The sequence below is a fragment of the Trichosurus vulpecula genome, chromosome 2 (genome assembly GCF_011100635.1).
Source record: "Trichosurus vulpecula isolate mTriVul1 chromosome 2, mTriVul1.pri, whole genome shotgun sequence".
Lineage (NCBI taxonomy): Eukaryota > Metazoa > Chordata > Mammalia > Diprotodontia > Phalangeridae > Trichosurus > Trichosurus vulpecula.
In genome coordinates this window covers 238472035-238490386 of record NC_050574.1, presented here as the reverse complement: position 1 = coordinate 238490386, position 18352 = coordinate 238472035, and the positions used below count along the sequence as shown (strand labels likewise).

Below are 18352 nucleotides of genomic sequence, written 5' to 3'. Positions count from 1 at the left end.
ATTAAATGATACTCTCATTCTGTTTCATATCCTGCCTATTTTATGTGGAAGGAAATCAATCAATAAAATAATTTATGCTACTGTATGTAAATATAAATATACTGTATATAAAATTTATGTTACTGTGTAAAAATAATTTGCTTTTTATAAGATCAAAGAGTTTTCTAGCAAGATGGCTAAGGGGACAGTACTAATAAGTCAGTTCCCCATTATTACCTTAAAGAAAAAAAGTATTGGGGAATAAAGTAAAAGAACCACAACAAAAAGAGGTGAAATGGAAGAAATCCGCAAAAGAAAAACCAGAACAGAACCTGAAGAAATGAATAAACAGAAAAAGTGGCCCTAATATTATAATTAAGTTCATTTGGCAAGGACTCTTGTCCTTGATTGAATGAACTTGTTTTTTTTAATATATATATATATATATATATATATGTATATATATATGTGTGTGTGTGTGTGTGTATATATATATAATTTTAAGATGCATAAAGCACTTCACATTTGATCCTCATAACAATCCTGGAAGGCAAGGGCTATTATTGTCCCCATTTCACAAATAAGGAAATTGATCCTGTAAGGTGACTTGTTCAGGGTCTCACAGCTATGGTTTGAAGCAGTATTTTAACTCAGGTCTTCATAATACCAAGTCCAGTGCTCTGTTCAGTACATCACTAAGCTTCCCCAAAGGATGCCATCAGACTGACAAAGAAGTCCATGGTACACAAAAGGGTTAAGAATCCCTGTTCCAGGTTAAAAGAAAGTTTGGAGCAATTTCCAGAAAAAGAATAATAGCAAAAACAACTGGACGTACACTCCCACCTTCAGGAAGAATATTGAGCAGCTTCAAGAAGCTTAGGGGAGGGCTAGAAGTTTAATAAAATGTTTAAAGAAGGAGATAAGAAGAAAAAACGAAAACCTAAAAAATTTGAAAGCAAAGATTACAGAATAAAAAAGGCAAAACTTAGGTTTCTAAACAAAAGATTTCAGATACCATGACATCTGGAGAGGAAAAATATTTAGGATTGGGGAAGTCTTCCTATTACTAGCCTTAGCAAAAAAAAAAAAAAAAAAAAAAAAACTACAGGCAAGGTACATGGGATGAGATGGTTTGACCTTCCTAAATCATCCCCTTTTAGTATTACCCTTCACCTTCATAGAACCACTACATGTTGAATTGGGGAGGGAGGTTGTTGGGGGCATGGGGAGGCAGGAACTAAAGAGCAGAGACATTTGCCAAGATTTAAACTCATATTTTATACTATAACACTTATCAATTATGAGGGTCTCCTAATGTATATTAAAATGTATCTGCTTATTAAGTGCATTAAGAGTAAAAGGTAAGGTGGCATAGTGGATAGAGAGATGATGTGGGATTCAGGCAAATCTAAGTTCAAGTCCTGGTGATCCATACTAATTCACAGTCCTAGCCAAGACATTTGACTTCTCATTCCAAGTGACATTCTAAGACAAGAGTTGAAGAGCAGGTGCCAATCTTCATTAGAAGAGAAAATTTCTTCAGAACAATGAAACCATGTCTGGTAAAAAAAAAACAATATAGCATATTTATTTCAAAGCCAAGTCTCTATTTTTAGAAATGAACATTCATGAGTTTATAGAGGCTAGAAAAACATCAAATGATTGCAAGCATCTTGAGGACTAGGAGTATCTATTTTTTATCTTGAGATCTTATATAGCACCTAACAGGGAGCTATACACAAAGAAGTTGCTAAACAAATATATGTTTATTGATTGACCTAACGAAGTCATGCAAACCCAGTGCCTAGCACAGAGCATGGCACGAAGCAGGTGCTTAATAAATGTTAATTGATCCATTGAACCTATGGTTCCATCACTTAACCCATTTCTGTCACTAACAATGCTTTGATTTGAGCTGGTTAACTTTTATTTAAAGATTAAAGACATTTTGCTTTAGTGTCAATTTTTTTTTAATTATTTGGAAATTTTTTTTGTCAAATGTTTTGATGGTGTGAAAAAGAATGAAAGAAAAAAAGGGAACAAAGCATAACGCATTCTCTAGAATTTAGCTGTGAATCACATGCTATTACTCTCCCTTCTCCCCTCCATAAAAATGTAAGCTCCTTGAGAGAAGGAACTAGTTTTTGTCTTTGTCTCCCTTACAGTAACAATTATCTTTCTTTAGAAATTTATTAAAAAAGAGTAGCTAAGTGTGGGGTTCTGTTTTGTTACCCTAATTTTTTAATTAAAATATTTAAAAAATATATTGGCACTTTTTTTGAATAGTAAAGAATTAGGAGGCAATGTTATATAGTAGTAGAGAGTCAGCTGTGGAGACATGAAGACTTATGTATAAATCCTACTATCACTATAAACTATCCGGGTCAACACAGTAAATTAATATCTCAGTATCTAGAAAGAGTTCCCCAATCTAATCAAATCACAGGTCCAGAATACTAGATGCTTATTGAATCTACTAGAATGTGTTTCTTTGGGGGACATAGAATGAAGATGGGGCATTATCTTGGCAGGTATAAGCACGTTGGGAGAACAATCTGGGAGAAATATACCGAAAAATTCAAATGTACTAGTGGAAAAACAGCACCATGGAAAGTGGAATTGGTTTAGTGACTGACAATCTTTAAATCATCACGTTGTTTGGCATCCACTATTCCCTTAGAAATAAAGATGAGAAAGTCCAATAGACCTTTTAGACAGCTTTTTCAGAAAATGGCATCAATTAAATTTTTATCTTGAGATCTTATATAGCACAATTAAATTTGACGTAGACTTCAAACGTTCTCTCTTTTGAACTGCTATGAATTCCATCAGATGCCATGGAAGGGGAGGGAAGAACAATCATAACAAATAAATAATATGGAATAGAAGAAATGCAATTTTATAAAAAACAAAAATGTTGCCTAAAATCCACTAAAATGAAATAATATATAATTTAGATTTTGTAGTATTTGGTTTTTTCTTTTAGTCTGGAGCTGTGATTTCATCAGTTGAGGGAACTGTCTGTGGTACTGAGGAGTTAATTGACTTTCCTGTATTGACCTTATTACATATATATCAACAGTTGAACTTTTACCTCAGTCTTGCTAGCTCCAAGGCTGGCCCGTCTACCCACTATACAACAATGCCTTCCAATTATTTATAATAGTATTAATATTTTTTTAAAAAAAATTAAGTTATTTTAGTGCAACACAACAAAGATCCCTACAATAGTTAGCTAGTCTTTTATAAAAAAATAAAGTTCCAAAATGTTCATTTCCTCTACACATACTGTATTCTAGTACCTGATAGTCTTTGTAATTAAGAAGTCCTCCCTAAAGTAACACTCAAATTGTCACCATCCTAAAAAAAATCCTCAATAGCTTTCTGTTATCTACAAGGTAGAGTTTAAATTCCTAACTGAGGTATTCAAAACCTCCCACCCCCAATACACACATGCACACACACACACACAATTTGATTCCCTATGCAGCTATCTCAGTGATTTTCCTTATGGGAGGATTGGCATTGTCCTGGATCACAGAAAATAAATAGTTTAGGATTCATAATTTATCTTAGATAGAAATCATCCACTGTGTACCATGGGAGCAGAAGCCTATTGAGAATATTCTGGCAATGTTAGCCACCTGAACAGTTTGTTTTAAATATTTTAATCATTATTAGCATCACATGAAAATATGAAATATGACTAAGTCGCTCTACTCAATAAACTCGAATGGCTCCCAATTGCTTCTAAAGTCAAATATAACCTTCTCTGTTTGACTTTTAAAGACCTTCACAATCTGGCCCAATCTTAATTTTCAACCTCACTGTATGTTACTCCATTTCCTGTATTCTATAGTCCAACTAAACTTGCCTTTTCTCTGTTCTTCAAACACAGAACTCCATCGCTCGTTTCAATACCTTTCCACTGAGCATCCACCATTCCTAAAACATTTCCTCCATACCTTCATGTCATAGAAACCTCTTTTCCTTAAAAATGAAGCTCAAGCCCTACCTTCTGCATGAAGCCTCTCCCCCATAATGCCCACTCTCCCTCACTACTTTGTGTTTATTTTGTTTTTATTCCATAAAATCCCATAGAAGATAGAATTTTAGCTGGGACCTAAAGGAAGTCAGGGAAGCCAAGAGATGGAGATAAGGACTGAAAGCATTCCAAACATGGGGGAGAGCAGTGAAAATGCCCAGAGTAGGGAGATAGAGTGTCTTATTCTAGGAATAGCAAAGAGGTCAGTGTCATATCTCAAAATGCATGCTGGGGTGTAAGGTATAGTACGACTGAAAAGTAGAGGGCGTGGGGAATCGGGGCAGGATATAAGAATTGAATGTTCATCTTTGGCTGGTACTTATACACACTGATTTTGGCTATTGGCTGCACAAACAGTTATGTGGAAAAAATGAACCAATCTATTCTAAAGTATGGAAGCATCTCTGGAATAAATGTGCATGTCTGGTCTTGAAATCAATCAATGTGGCTTAGCATTCATTGTCTCTCTGAAAATGAAAACTAAGGAAATCAGATAGACCTTTCTCATAATTTCTCAGAAAATCTAATTAATTAAATATGACATCAAGTCACAAGGGATTGTAGTTGTAGAACTGAAAGAGTGCTAAGAAGATATCTAGTTCAACCCCCCCCCCCCAATTTTCTTTTTACAGTTGAGGAAATTGAGTCCCAGAGAGGTTAAATAACTTACCTCAATTCACACTGGTGATTACTTGCCTCATTTCACACTGGTGATTACTTGCCTCCACCTAACTGGTGGTTAATGATAAAGGAAGGATTTGAACTCAAGCCCTCCAATACTAAAGCCAGTATGTCTGTTTACTGTGATACCTTCAACATGAATCCCCTCTGTGTTACATCTCTTTGTCAGTCTTCTGAAACCTATGAATCCCTTCTCAGAATAATGTTTTTAAAAACAAGAAAAAAAAAACTATATTACAAAGGAAAACAATTATATTGAAATGAAGTTGTAATTTTTTTTTCCCTTTCAAGTTCATAGACCCCTTGGAGAAGGGGAAGGGTGACTATAGACCCCAGATTAAGAATTCTAGAGATAAAGGAAGGCTGGCTCATCTATAGTGATTAAAATGGGCCAGAAAATAAATTTATCTCTGCACTCTGAACAATGGTTCAGCCATAAGCAAACTTAAACATGAAAAAAGTGTCCTATGTGTCTTTCACTCCAATTCACCCAAGTCCCTAATCAGGAATCTCTAATGGCAAGAACAATTGAACTCTTATTCAGAGCCCTCTCCTTGACACCCCAGAGTAGGACTATACAAATCTTTCATGTAACTCATTGTGATACCCCTCCTCCCCAAACGCCATACATACTGTCTCTATCCACTGTGCCATCCCATCCCAATCCAATCACCCAGTCCCGGTTTATAGCTTCTTCTTCATGATAAAACCATTAACATATCTTAATGGAGCCTCCCTCCCCCAAATCAGTAAGGAATTTGGAATGTACTAATCAAGGCAGGGAGTTCTCTGGCTTTACATATCTTACCTAGCTCTTCAGGGAAAATATAGAGTCTCAGGACTGTAAGAATATCACCAAGGATTTCAAGAGCAACTTCATGCTCTGACTGGGTGCAAGATCAGTCCCTGCCAAGTATACAGTGACCAGGAGAGAAGCATGAAGTGCGTATAGTATTTTATCATTAGTGCATTTTAAGGATTCTGAGTAAGGAAGTGAAACTGATCTGTTTTTCACCTCTAAATTCCAGGCTGGAATATAGTAAAGATCATGAGAAAACCTTTGTACACTAGTGGTCAGGGCTCATTTCCCCCTCACCGCCCCCACCCCGCCCCAGATATGTGAAAGATGATTAAGAAGGCTCCCAGTCTTCTGGATGCATATCCCAATCTTCACTTAGCTCCAGGCCTCTTACAGTTCACTTATCTTTAATAGATCTCAGACCCATTAAATTTAATTGTAACCAGACTGTCTTTGCTCAGTAGTAAGTAGAAAAGAATGAATGCCACAATCTTTAATATGCAGAAGGCATTGTTGAGGCTGACTCCTTCCTAAAGCATAATGGCCAGCTCTGAGCTCCACAAAGAGAGGCCACAGAATTTGGAGAATGTTCAGCAAGGACCCCTAATGGTAATTTGGCAGGTTGAAGAATTCCACTTAGCAGGAAAGCTGGAGTTATTTAGCCCAGAAAAGAGAAGACTTAGGAGTGATTTGTTACTGTTTTTAAATATTTAAGACTAGCAAACATAGACAATATGGTGTGCTGGAAAAATCACTAAACTCTGGGCCAAGAGACCTCTGTTCCAGTCCTGGCCCTCTCTGGCAGTTAGATGAACTAGGATTCTGCCTTATTTTGCCACTAAATAGCTGTGGAATGTTGGGCAAGTCACTGAACTTCTCTGGGTCTCTACAATAAAAAGAAGGGCTTGGACTAGGTAATTTCATAGGTCCTTTTTAGCTCTAATATTTTATAGTTCTATGATTTTATCCTTTTCTTCTGTGGAGGACAGAACACAGAAATTTAATTCTGAACATCAGAAAGGCTTACAATCAATTAATCAACAAACATTTATTAAGCACCTTTTATATGCTTGGCACTATGTGCAGAGCCAGGGTTACAAAGACAAGCAAAATCGTTCCTGTCCTCAAGAAGAGTATGTTCTAATGGGGGAATGACAGACCTATACACAGGTCAACATAAAACACCTAATCAGCAAGTTCAAAGTAACCTTAAAGAGGAAGATGCTAGTTAGTAGCTGGGAGAAGGAAGAGAAGAAAGGCCTTATGTGGAATAATAATAACTAAGAATTTTTTAACATTGAAGATCATTTAATACTGGATGGGAGGCTGGTAAAAGTTATGGAACCTTCTGCTATGCAGGGCTTTAAAAACAGAATAAATCCTCAGCTGTGTGAATCAGTTTAGGTGTGGTCCTGCTTCAAAGATAGAGGGATGTGCTGGATAATTTCTCGATGTCATTTCCAGCCCTATGATTCTATCATTGATTCCAGATGTTTTCAAAAATGTTTTTATTAAATCTTCAATTCATTTTAATAGATTTTGAGAAGGGACTATTATTTTAGTTTTTATAGCTGTATGTGACCTTAGCTGAAATGTGATTCTTTTTTTCTAGATACAATACATACATACTTCACAGATAACATTGGATCAAACGTATCATGTCCAAAGATGAAGACTATGGTATATTTTCTGTACTATAATGTATTCTATTTTCTTTACTACATATAGCATACGATACTTTCAAAATGATTGTCATCATTGGCTCATCTCTTTAGAAGAAAACCTTTGATGTGCTGAAAGGTAAATGGTTTGTGCTAAATCAGACACAGGGCGAGTCCTAAAAAACTTGTGAAGGTGGTAAAGCTTGTCTTTGACTCCCTACCTCGCAGATACCTAGCATCTACACGCTGACTCCCAACCAGCTCAGATTATTCTGTGGCATCTTTCACCCTATGCTGCTTTGCTATCAAATTGCAGAATTTCCTGAACCATCTTCCCTCCCAATCAGACATCTCAGATCTTTCTTATTCTCTGAACCCTGATCTCTTTTGGGTGGCAGCAAGAGTAAGTGTGCTAATATGTCATCCTTTCTGGTGACATTTTCACTGTATAAGACCCTTTACAGACCTAGTCTTATCCCCAGTGTGTTGTTGTTCAGTTGTTTTCAGTCATGTTTGACTCTTCTTGACCCCCTTTGGGGTTTTCTTGACAAAGACACTGGAGTGATTTGCCATTTCCTTCTCCAGCTCATTTTACAGATGAGGAAACTAAGGCAAACAGTGTTAAGTGACCTGTCCAGGGTCACACAGCTAGTAAATGTGTGAGGCTGGATTTGAACTTAGGTCTTCCTGACTCCAGACCCAGTACCCTACCCACTGTACCACCTAGCTGCTCTGCCCCTAATGTAGTGACCCTAATTCTGGGAATTTGAGACCCTGCAGCAAAATGGTTGGGATGATTCTTGTAAGGCAGATGTGAAGTCATACACAAATGTGGCTCCCTCCTGCCATGTGTGGGCTCAACCTGGTTAGCCCTGGTTATACGGTGAGCAGTGGAATCTGAACTTGGGCAGGATCATAGATTTAAGGCTGGAAGAAACCTTAGAGGTGACCAAATCTAATGCCCTCATTTTTTTCTCAGATAAATCAAATGAGACCCAGAGAGATACTTATTTATGTTCACAAAGATAGTATATGCCAGAGCCAGGATCTGACCTTGGGCTTTCTGACCCCAAATTCGTTGCTGTTTCCACTGTATTTATATCATGCTACTTCCTATTTAAAATGTTTCCATCCAATATTTTCTATTGGCTTAAGTATCCATATAAAATTGCACATTTATAAGTCTAACCTACTCAAGTTAATCATTTACAGGCTTTTAAGAAAATTGAAATTAATTGTTCAAATAGCCAAGGAGTGAAAAAATGAGTAAGTCTGATTCATCAGACAATGATATCCAACACAAATCTGAGAAGACTCAATAATTATTTCTCTATGGTAAAGAATTTAATTTTCTTTCATTGACAATAAAGAAAGACTTATGGGGGGTTTCAAACATCATGTATGACAGATGATTCTGAGAATGCCCATTTTCCCCTCATGCATTTGCTAGTGAATCAAACACTCAATTAAATTTGTCAGAAATAATTGCTACACCCAAGTTAGGTTTTCCATAGAACACATAGTTCCTTGGGACCGTAAAGGAAGGACTGTTTTTAGAAGAGCTTATTTAAGTGTGTCAACAAAATATTTTGACATCACCTAGTTAATGGTGATCCAAGAGTTTAGCTTTACATTTTCTTCTTTTCTCACAAAGGAGGGAATGGAAGCTAGGAAATCACAGAATTCTTTAGACAGTGGAGTGTTCCTCAGAAGTGTTATTTAAATTAATATTTTTAAAATAGTGCTTAAAGACAGCAAAAAAAGAATAGGGTCAACTAGGAAAACATCTCTATGCCACTTAGAGCCTGGAATTAAATACAGAATTGTCCTGGTGGGGAAGCAAAGAACTAATAAAATCAATACAATTAGAATTAGATGAGAAAGCTGATTGGAAAAAATCTTTCTAGCATATTTCTCTGATGAAGATCTAATATTCCAGATATAAAGGGAACTGATGCAAATATGTGAGAATAACAACCATTCCCCCAGTAGATAGGGAGTCAAAGCACACGAACAGACAGTTTTCAAATGAAGAAAGGTAAGCGATCAACAATATGGAAAAGGCTCCAAATAGTTAATAATAAGGGAAATGAAAATTAACACAATTCTGAAATTCTATCTCATAGACATCAGATTGATGATGAAAGATGAAAGGCACTTGTTGAAGGAGCTATAGGGAGACAGATATACTGATAAAGCAATGACCAATCATTCTGGAAAGGAAACTGGAATCAAATCCTGAAAGTCTGCAAACTTTTGATCCAGCAATAGGACTGCTAGGCATATACTCCAAAGAGGTCAAAGACTTATATATACAAAAATAGTTGTAGCAGCATTTTGTGTTGTAGCAAAGAAATGGAAATAAAGTGGGTACGAAATGAACAACTAGACAAATTGTGGTATATGAATAACTAATACAACAAATTCAAAGAAACTTATGATTTGTTAAAAATAAACTGATAGTCAAATTAACTGGACCAGGAGTGCAACTTACACTATGACCACAATAATTTAAGGGAAAACAACTCTGAAAGACTGCAGAACTCTGAGTAACGCAGCAACCAATCTTGTCCTTAGAATACGGATGATGAAACCTGTCATTTGTCTCTTGTCCAAGAGGTAAATCACTTACTAGATAATGAAGCACAATGAATGAAGGATGAAACACAATTTCAGATACAGTCATTGTGTTGATAACATTTATTTATTACATAGGAAGACTTCTACTTTATGGGAGGCAGGAAAGAGGAATGAATAAGTAGTGATAGAATTTTTTTTAAAAAAGAAAACAGCAACAATAGAACATTTTTAAAAACACAGAAGAAAACAAAAACTTCAGAAAGGGACACAGGTGGAGTAATTTTGTTACTACTGTGTTAAATTTACTATAGAGCTTTTCTTCAACAAACTTTAGGTACCAGAAATCATGATCATTAACAAACATTTATTAAGCACTTCCTATGTGCCAGGCACATAAATTCATGATTTCATATACATTTCTTTTTTGTATACTGAAATCTTCATGCTTACTGATAATTAATTTCATAACATTTTTAAAATGAAAAGCAAAGCAGTAATCTGAGATTTTAGATTTGAAGCCTGAAAGGACTTCAGAGGCACAGGTCCAACTCCCTCATTTTATAAATGAGTAAACTGAGGTCCACAGAGATTAAGTGATTTGACCAAGACTACTCAGGTATGAAAGTGGCAGAGTTGGGATTCAAGCCCAAATCCTCTGACTCTCTTGTAATAAATTCTAATATATTGAGCCAACTGGCCCATTTAAATGGCTTTTCTTCACTTGGGATGTTGACTAACTCTGAGGTTTGGCTTGCACAATTACATTTGTGGAATCTGAGAGATGAAGTATTACTCCTATGAATAATATTGGAATCAAAGGATTTAGAACTGGAAAGACGCTTAGACAGACACTCTGGCAGCATCAGGAAAAGCTACAATGAATCAGGAGAAATTACAGAGAAGCAGATTTTGGCTCATTTTTAAGGCAGCTTCTTAACAATTAAAGCTACGCAGAAATGGAAGCATTGGAAACGCTCAAGTGGAAGCCAGTATATCTAGCCGCTCTTTGAAAATGAAGTGATTCATGATTCAGATGTGAGGTTGAACTAGAAAATCTCTGAGGTCTTTTTCAAATCTATAATTCTTTGATTCTAGAATCCCATCAGTTATTACAACTTGGAATATTGCTATTTGTACCTCTGGGACCCAATACCACTCAAAAGCAAAAATCACCAAACCCTGGAAATAGTGGGTGAAATAGCTAACCTCAGAAGAGAAAGCAGTTTGTTATTTATTTACTTTTAGCAGAAATAAGTAACTTTTATTTTCCCCCATCATCTGAACCACTTTTTTATAATTAAGCACAATAGCAATGCAGCATTTTTCTTTTTCTTTCTTCCTTTATTCCTTTTCTCTTCCTCTCTTCCTTTCTCTTTCTTCCTTTCTTTCCTTCTTCTTTACTTTCCTGCTTTCTTTCTTTCTCTCTTTCCCTTCCTTCCTCCTTTCCTTCCTTCCTTCTTCTTCCTTCCTTCCTTTCTTTCTTTCTCTTTCTTTCTTTCTTTCTTTCTTTCCTTCTTTCCTTTTCTTTCTTTCTTTCTTTCCTTCTTTCCTTTTCTTTCTTTCTTTCTTTCTTTCTTTCCTTCTTTCTTTCTTTCTTTCCTTCTTTCCTTTTCTTTCTTTCTTTCCTTCTTTCCTTTTCTTTCTTTCTTTCTTTCTTTCTTTCTTTCTTTCTTTCTTTCTTTCTTTCTTTCTTTCTTTCTTTCTTTCTTTCTTTCTTACTTCAGTGAAGTAGTATTTCACTGACCCTGCTCCCCACTGTTTCACATTGAAACACTCCACAACCAAACTTTGCCAAATAACCTAATTGATGCTATGACCTCCGTAACCCTAGCTGCTGCACCTACAAATTCTTTTCAGCTGTATTTTTTTTCAGCATTGGTCCTACCATAGCAATTGAGCTTTTTTTTTCTAATCATAGTCTGATCTCTAAAAGTCCTGCTTTCATTCTTTAAATTAGAGTTTCAAGTATAGAAGATAGGCCTTTACATCCCAATTCTATTCACTCCCCTGCAATTAACAAAGAAAATTTTGGTACCATCCTACAGAGCCTAATAATTTATCAGAAAGAATAATGCTGCTTTACTTTTGTACAGGAAATGGAAAATAAACCTCACCAAATGGATACAGCTCTTGGAAATAGCTTTCAAAGGGGCAGGGCTAAAAATTGATCTGGTTGCTTTTCAATTGCATTATGTAGATGTGACATCAGCAGTAGGCTAGCTACATCTAACCTTGGCTCATAGCCCACCCTTCCAATAAGGTTTATATAAGTAAAGAGCCTACTCTGTAAAGATATGACCATCTCTAGGGCTGAAATCTGAGCTCTAAAACCTAATTAAGCATTTTTCCACCAACCTAGTTAACAAATATTGAACCAAATTCTACAGAGACGCTCAGATGAAAGCCGATTGACACAATAATTCACAGCCAAGAGTTGCCAGTGTATCATTTCAGAGACGATCTGAGTCTCTTGTCTCTTTAGTTCTCTTTATCATCCATTTTATGGACCAGCTACTATTATATTATTTCTAACTCCATTTCTATAAGTTGAAGCTTTAGACAATGGAATGCTTTTAGATTCTCGGAAACAATTTTACTCATTTTCTTGAATTTAAGTGCATTGTATGTCTTTACCTGGTGAGTTGTGCTCATTGAGAATCACAAGAGATGCTGGTGTGGGCCTTCTTTTCCTGATCTGTGAACAACAGAGACCAAACCAAGGTCAATAAAAAGCGGCTTCTGCCACTGTTTATATAATACAGATAACTGCTATAATTTCATGCACAAGTCTTCTTGGCAAAGAAGGTTTGGCTCACGATGTAATATCATCAGTCCCTAACACCAATTTCTTCCCCTGAGAAGTCACATGCCATAGTATATCATATTGCTCTAAGGCATGGATCCTCAACCTGGGGACTGAGGACTTATTTAAAAAAGCATTTTGATAACTGTATTTCAATATAATTATTAGTTTCCTTAATGCTATGTATCTTATTATATGCATTAAAAATCATGATAATAAAGGATCTATAGGCTTCACAAGACAGCCACAGGAGTCTGTGACACACTCAAAAAAAAAAAAGGATACGGATCCTTACTCTAGAATAAAAATGGTGAATACATCAAAAACTACAACTGAGAAAGCTGTGACAGTTTAGTAATGACATCCTAATCCTGACAGGTAGTCTAAAGGTCTACTGTCCTTACTTCTAAGAAGAGCTATAACTGAGCTTGTTAAAATCAGATTTCTATAGATTGCTAGAAAGAGTAGTTCTTTTCATTGGTATTTTCAAGCTTCCCCTTCCTAACACTATACTTAACAGAAATGACTTTAAAAGGTTAGTCCTTCAGTGAATATAGACTACAGTTAAAACTATCACTCTTTTTCATTGGTTTGGCAAATCAAGGATTTCTGGGGATCCTTATGATAGACTTTTTTATATTTTAATTTTATTTATTGCATTTTCCCTTTCAATTAAATCTCTGGCTTATGCAGGTAAATTCTATTTAGACAGATCAAAAGAACATGGATAGAGGGCTTAACCAATGATATCTGATCAGGGCAGGATTCCTGTTGGATTCAACACAGATGCAAATTCATGGGTGTGATTTATCTAGTTTGAATGATCTACTCAAGGTTTTTCAAGTCTAAGAGGAAACTCTGAACTCCAAATTCAGTGAGCTTGCATAAATCACTTACAATATATGTTGATGCTATTAAGATTGGGGAAATCAGTTTGGAGAAAATTCAGTTTTAAGCCTCTACAAGGAAATGGATTGAATAGGAGATCCTGACTAGTTCTTTGCTCTTACCTCAATCCTAATTATAGTTTTAAAATCATCCTTTAGCTGGGATATTTGCATCAGTATATCAAATAATACTGCCTATTAAAGGTGATGTATAAACTTCGAATGATGTAGATGTCAGTGAATTCTATACACACACTCACTTGCTTTCTTTATATTGGTATGTTTGCCTATATTGAAATACATAGGCACTGAAAAGAAAGAAGGAAAAGATGGTGAGATTCAAAATAGTTTCTTTAAAGTACTGAGCCAACCAGTAATTATCTTTACATTGACTCAATTTGACTATTATGTCACTCATACACATACTTGATTAATGTTTTTCTCTGCTAACCACAAATTAAAATGTGATACATGCATGTAACAAATACTGCATTTTTCCAGCAATGTGATCTGTATTAAAAATCTTTGCTGTTCCAAAAATCATAGTTACTAATCTCTAATTCAGAGATTTCTTAAAAAATTGTGCCTCAGATGTTGCACCTGTTCCGTCACTAAGCACATACACAAACATACACATACACACAAATATTTGGGTTTCAATTAAGTGACAAGTCTATTTTCTCAAGTGCAATTCTATTTTTATAACAAATGAAGTATTCTGTTTTAACCCATGTTTCTCCTCCTGTGCAACGTAAAGCTGAAAAGATTTAGAAACCTAAATCTTTCTGGCGCCCAGATCCTGAAAGTTGCAAAGGCAGAAAGCTACTTGACAAGTAGGTATTCATGTTATTCTTAAGGTGAAGGCATGCCTATTAGCAATTTTAGCAAGGCACCCCCATCCCTCTCTCCCCAGTTATTGCCCCCCTTCCCTTACCTGCTCAGCTGCCTCAGGTGCTATCTGACTCTGAAATAAGGGCACAGCAAACTGGATCTTTTTGGGACTGTTGGGCTCCATAATAGCGATGGGGGTGATCGGAAGTGCAAGGAATTCAGAAGGGTTTAAACAGAGGGATGTCTGGGATCCTGACTTTCCTTGGGCACAGCACCCCCTCGAAGCCACACAGACAGCTTCTTAATAAACAGCTGTGATTCCAGAGTAAGCAAGTGAAGTCGGCTGGGCTGAGCAACTCCTTTCTTCAATATCCACAGCGTTGCTTCGCTTGCCTCCCCCTGCCCCCAACCCCCCCAATCCCTTAGATCCTCTCAGCACAATGCTGAAAGGAACAATAAGCTAATTGTGTGCCTGTTCACTAATACACATGCCAAGCGTTCACTCAGCAGCTCATTGAAAATGCAATACTAGCCCTGAATGGCCTGCTGCCCTGGGATTTGAAAAAGATCTATCCAGTGTCCATTACTAACCGGCTGCTCAGATGTGCAATGTAAGCTCCCTCTGAGCATTGCAGTGATGGGCCATTCATTATTGATGATCCCAAACCAGGAAGTTTTCAGAGATGAGGGCAGGGATTGGGTCTGCCATCATTTCACTTCTGTAGCAACTCCAAAGTCAGACGCCTTCGCCATTTTTTTTTGCAGCCCACCCCCCCCCCCCATATAGACAAATAACAGAGGCTAAGCCACAACAAATAACCTTTACAGCCTTTTGCTTCCAGGTACATGGTTAACTAAAAATGAATGGAGGAGGTAACAACTAGCTGAATTAAAAGTCAAGGCCTGGCTTCTGGTCCCAGTTCTGTTCCCAAAAAAAGCTTTAGAACCATAGGCAATTCATTTCTAGGGATCCCAGAACCTTAGAGATGCCCAATCCCCAAAACCCTCATTTTGCAGATGAGGAAACTGAGCCCCAGAGAGCTGAGCCTCCTTTTCTTCATCTGTAAAACCAGTGTCTATTACCAGATAATCTCTAAAAAAGTCCTTTCTTGCTCAACATCCTCTGATTCGAAATCAGGTTGCATCTCATAGTGGGAGGAGGGATTCCAGCTGAAACAAGTTATTTTCTCTGGACTCTGGCTTAAGTGTAAAAGAATGGGTGAACTGTGAAACCACTGGCAAATATAAATGGATGCCTAGGGCACATTGCCCCGCCAACGGGAAAAGAGAGAAATAAAAGACAAATAATATAGAGAAGGCACAAAAGGAGACCCCCCCAGAACAATGATGCACAAAATCTAGACCTGAGAAAAGAAAATGAAGCTTTATCAAGAAAGGAAAAGCCTCAGTCCTTTGCTTCCTGATCTGAGAAAGTATTGTTTGATGCCAATTCAAGAATACTCGATCTCTCTGTTGCGGTATACACACAACACATCCCTATGAAGTCTCTTAGCGTGTTCCTGGAACACAAGACATTCAAACGATGGGGGGGTTGGGAGGAGGGGAGGTTGTATATTTACCTGTTTTACTTTGACATCAGACCAGCAATCCATCTCATCTATTTCAACATGTGCTGTTCTGTTTTAAGAATATGGAAAACAACATGCATTATTGAGAACTTTCAATGCCCATGAGGCAGAGAGGTATTTGAAAGCACTCCATGTGGAGAGTAGTGCTGACTGGGAAGGAATCATCTAAGCCTACTGGTCAGGCTTCTTGTGCCCCAGACCATGACCAGGGCCTATCTTCCTCCACTCTCAGAAGAAGATACCCAAATAACATCTGAGCTACATGCCAACACTATATACACACTTTCCTGCTTGCTTCTGTGCATCATCTTCCCTCTTTAGAATGTCACAACATTTAGGGCAGGGACCATCTTTCTTTTCGATTGTACATGTGTCTCCAGCATTTTCCACAATGTCTAGTACATAGCATGTACTATAGTATGTACATAGTGTGTATCCATTGCACCTAGATGGCACAATGGATAGAGTGCTGGACCTGGAGTCAGGAAGGTTTGTCTTCATGAGTTCAAATCTATCCTCAGACACTTACTGGCTGTGTGGCCCTGGGCAAGTCACTTCACCTTGTTTGCCTCAGTTTCCTCATCTGTAAAATGAGCTTGAGCAGGAAGTGGAAAAATACTCCATTATCTTTGCCAGGAAAACTCCAAATGGGGGTCACAAGGAGAATGACACAACTAAAAAATGACTCAACAACAACAGGTACATAATAAGCACTTAATAAATGCTTGTTGCCCTGTCTGCCACATCCATTCATTGACTCTTATTGAGCTTGCCTTCCATGAAAACTTCCAAATCTTTTCCAGAAAATTCCTGCCTAACCATTTCTCCATCATGTGATGCTTTTGCTTTGTACTCTTTTGAAAACATGTAGGAATTTTACATTTACTCCTATTGAATTTAATGTTATTAAATTCAACCTAACGTTCTAGACTATTGTAACAACAATGCTGCTTGCTGCTACTCTAGCTGCGTAAGACCAACAACACCAGCACACAGGAGGGCTCCTGGCACAGGTCCTTTGATCTGCTTTTCTAAGGACAGCAACTTTAAGGGATTAACAATCTTATTTTAATTAAACACACATATACCATTCACTTAGTTCAGGGAGGAAAAGCCAGCACCCTGAACTTCAAAGCAAATACAAATAGAAATTACAAACAGAGACAATATAAACAGATCAACATTTTTCTCTAACCAAATCACAATACTTAGTTACCACAGAAGCACCAACATCTGGCCTTTCAAAACTGGGGGGCTCCAAGCGGGTACCCAGAGTCTTGTCTGATCAAATCACACAACACTCTTCCAGTGAGTGAGAGCCCCAAAGGCAAAACACCAACCTCAGAGCTTTTATACCCTGTTCAGGGTCCTGAGGGCTCAGAGCCTACTTAGCAGAAAGGTTGGGACTGGGGCCTCATACCTAGTTAGTGAAAGGGTGCGAGCCTCCCTCTAGTCAGGCCTCCCTTTGTTGGTCCCACCTGAGGCCTTTTCAATGGGCCAGAAAGATCTTTCACTTACAGATTGCCCTTACAACTATAGAAATATTTTGGATCCAGCTGGTTAGCTATCTCTTCAAGTTTTGTATTATTTACAAATTTGATTAGCATGCTATCTATACCTTTATTTGAGTCATTGATAAAGATTTTAAACAACAAGGAATCAAAGCTAGATCTCTGAGGCACTCTGTTGGAGACCTTCTGCTAAGTTTATGAGGAATCATTAATGACTGCTCTTTAAGTCTAGTCACTCAAGTGGCACAAGGGATGGTGGCACACTGAGCCTGGAGTCCAGAGGACTTAAGCTCAAATCCAGCCTCAGATATTTACTAGTTGTGTGACCTCAGGCAAGTAAGTCCCCTAACCTCTGTTTACCTTAGTTTCCTCAAATATAGAACGGGAATAATACCAGCACCTGGAGCTGCTGTGAGGCTCAAATAGGATAGTATTTGTAAAGTACTTAGTCCAGTGCCGGGCACACATAAATGCCAGCTGTTATTTAAACAATTCTGAATCCACCTAATTATACTTCCAAATAACCTATAACTCTCTACATTTTCCACTAGAGAAGACTTAGTTACTTTATCAGTCACTTTGCTGACATTTAGGTAAACTCTCTGCTTGGAGGGTGGTGCCATGAAATTCAAACCTCCATTTAAGAAGAGACCTCACTCAAATATTTCATTTCGTACTTGATTTCACTATATTAATACTTTTCTGACTAAACCCTCCACCATACCCACCCCAGGTATCTCACGGCACCCCACCCAACCGTTTCATCTTTCTTTTATGTTTTATCTTCCCCCATTAGATTCTAAGCTCTTTTAGGGCAGAGACTGTTTTTCTTTTTTTTTAATTTATATCCCTAGCCCTTAGCACAGGGCTTAAAACATAGTAGGTGCTCAATAAGAGTTTATTGACTAATGTAACATTCCCCATATCTACCAATTTATTAACCCTGTCATATATTTTTAAAAAGGAAATAAGATTAGTCTGGCTTG

The 18352-nt window shown here is 37.3% G+C and overlaps 1 protein-coding gene across 2 annotated transcripts in view; it reads right to left on the bottom strand.

The window, feature by feature from the left end:
* PPP1R1C (protein phosphatase 1 regulatory inhibitor subunit 1C) overlaps positions 1-14450 on the bottom strand; it is a 196427-nt gene extending 181977 nt beyond the window's left edge. The window contains exons 1-2 of one of the 2 annotated variants that reach the window (XM_036747185.1): positions 14369-14450; positions 12380-12460 (exon numbers count right to left, since the gene is read on the bottom strand). In XM_036747185.1, coding sequence (XP_036603080.1) covers positions 12380-12460; positions 14369-14450 — 163 coding nt within the window. The remainder of the gene's footprint in view (positions 1-12379; positions 12461-14368) is intronic. The other variant, XM_036747186.1, reaches the window with a different exon arrangement.
* Between the last annotated feature and the right edge of the window lie 3902 nt (positions 14451-18352).